Consider the following 1,558-nt stretch of genomic DNA (forward strand, 5'->3'; position numbering starts at 1 on the left):
GATGGTCGACCAACTATGCGGAGGAGGCTCCGAAACGACTAAAGCTGCCCCCTCCTCAACCGAGGAGGAAATGGACAACTAAAAGAACCGGAACGATACTTAAGCCATGGGCAAGGACGTCGGAAAAAATAAGGTTACTATTATTCAATGCAACCTCCAACACAAAAAAGTGGCAACGGCGACACTATGTCGCCGCCTGGATGTAACGGAGGATGCAATAGCACTAATCCAATAACATTGGATAACTAAGACCAAAATAACTGGTTTCAGCAGTTAAAACGGTCAAATTTTCAGCTCACCAAGCAATCAACAACCGAGAACAGCAATATATGTTCCCAGGGAAATCAAAGCCTCCCCAATGGCGCAGTTTTGCACCTCAGACGTAACTGCGGTTAAAGTGAAATGCCCATGGGAAAAGGGCAAAAATAGAGAGTTGATACCAGCATCGGTCTACCTACCTTCAGATGCAACCACCCCACCACCAACAAAGGAAATGGAAGGTCTGGTAGACCATTGTCTCAGTCAGAAGGTAGAACTTATTATCGGCTGCGATTCAAACTCTCAACATTTAGGTTGGGATAGCAGAGATAACAACGCTCAAGGTAAGTCTCTTTATGACTATATTATTAGAAAAGATTTGTATATCTTAAATAGAGGCACCGAACCTACCTTTATTAATGTTCGTAGCCAAACAGTCATAGATATCACGCTAACAACAGCTGAAATATCGAATAAAATTCAGAACTGGCAAGTATCGGAGGACACCTCTATGTCTGATCACCGCTGGCTAACCTATAATATTAGTCTGGAAAAAAGCCTTATCAAATCGCGCGACCCTAAAAATACGGATGTAGAACTCTACAACCGACTCTTAGAAGATGCTCTGCGGAATGAAAAGGCTTCAGGAACTAATACAGAATTGGAAAGGTATACGGTATCTATCCAAGACAAAATAAGCTATGCTTATAAAAAATCCTGTCCAATAAAGATGGTCCACGAAAGTCAAAAAACCAACTCTTGGTGGTGCACTCAACTGGAACACCTTAAGAAGATAGCAAGAACAGCTTTTAATAGAGCAAAACGCACCAAACTCAAAGAGGATTGCGATTCTTATCAATAAAATCTGAGAGTCAATAAAAGTTTGCAGACAAAGACAAAGAGCTGCTTGGAGAACCTTCTGTGAGATTTCCCTCAGGCTTCCAGGCTACAAAAAGCGCTTGCAAAGGACCCACATCGGCATGTCGGCATATTAACGAAGGAAGATGGAAACAAAACTTCCAACCCTTGCGAAAGTGCTGAGATCCTGATGAAAACACACTTCCCCGGTTCTAGCGCCTCAACAGCACCAAACTGGATGGAAGAAGCAATCATACCCTCAATAAACGACTGGCATCTCGCCAGAACAATGATTAATGAGGAAAAGGTAAAATGGGGTATATTGTGCTTCACCCCTTTCAAATCACCAGGACTTGACGGCATATATCCAGGCCTATTACGGTGGGGACTGGATATCCTTTTGCCGCACCTTGTGGAAATATTCAGAGCCTATTTGGCTGTG

General features: G+C 43.0%; 1 protein-coding gene across 1 annotated transcript; it reads left to right on the forward strand.

Moving 5' to 3' along the window:
- The first annotated feature begins 358 nt into the window (after positions 1 to 358).
- On the forward strand, positions 359 to 1,120 carry LOC140433682 (uncharacterized). Its single transcript, XM_072521662.1, has one exon. It carries the CDS (start codon positions 359 to 361, stop codon positions 1,118 to 1,120), a length of 762 nt encoding a protein of 253 aa, XP_072377763.1.
- Positions 1,121 to 1,558: the final 438 nt, after the last annotated feature.

This window comes from Diabrotica undecimpunctata, chromosome 2 (genome assembly GCF_040954645.1).
Source record: "Diabrotica undecimpunctata isolate CICGRU chromosome 2, icDiaUnde3, whole genome shotgun sequence".
Taxonomy (NCBI): Eukaryota; Metazoa; Arthropoda; class Insecta; order Coleoptera; family Chrysomelidae; genus Diabrotica; species Diabrotica undecimpunctata.

Excerpts from the sequence above, each read along its gene's own strand:
- LOC140433682 (XM_072521662.1), top strand. The coding sequence starts at position 359 with ATGGCGCAGTTTTGCACCTCAGACGTAACTGCGGTTAAAGTGAAATGC.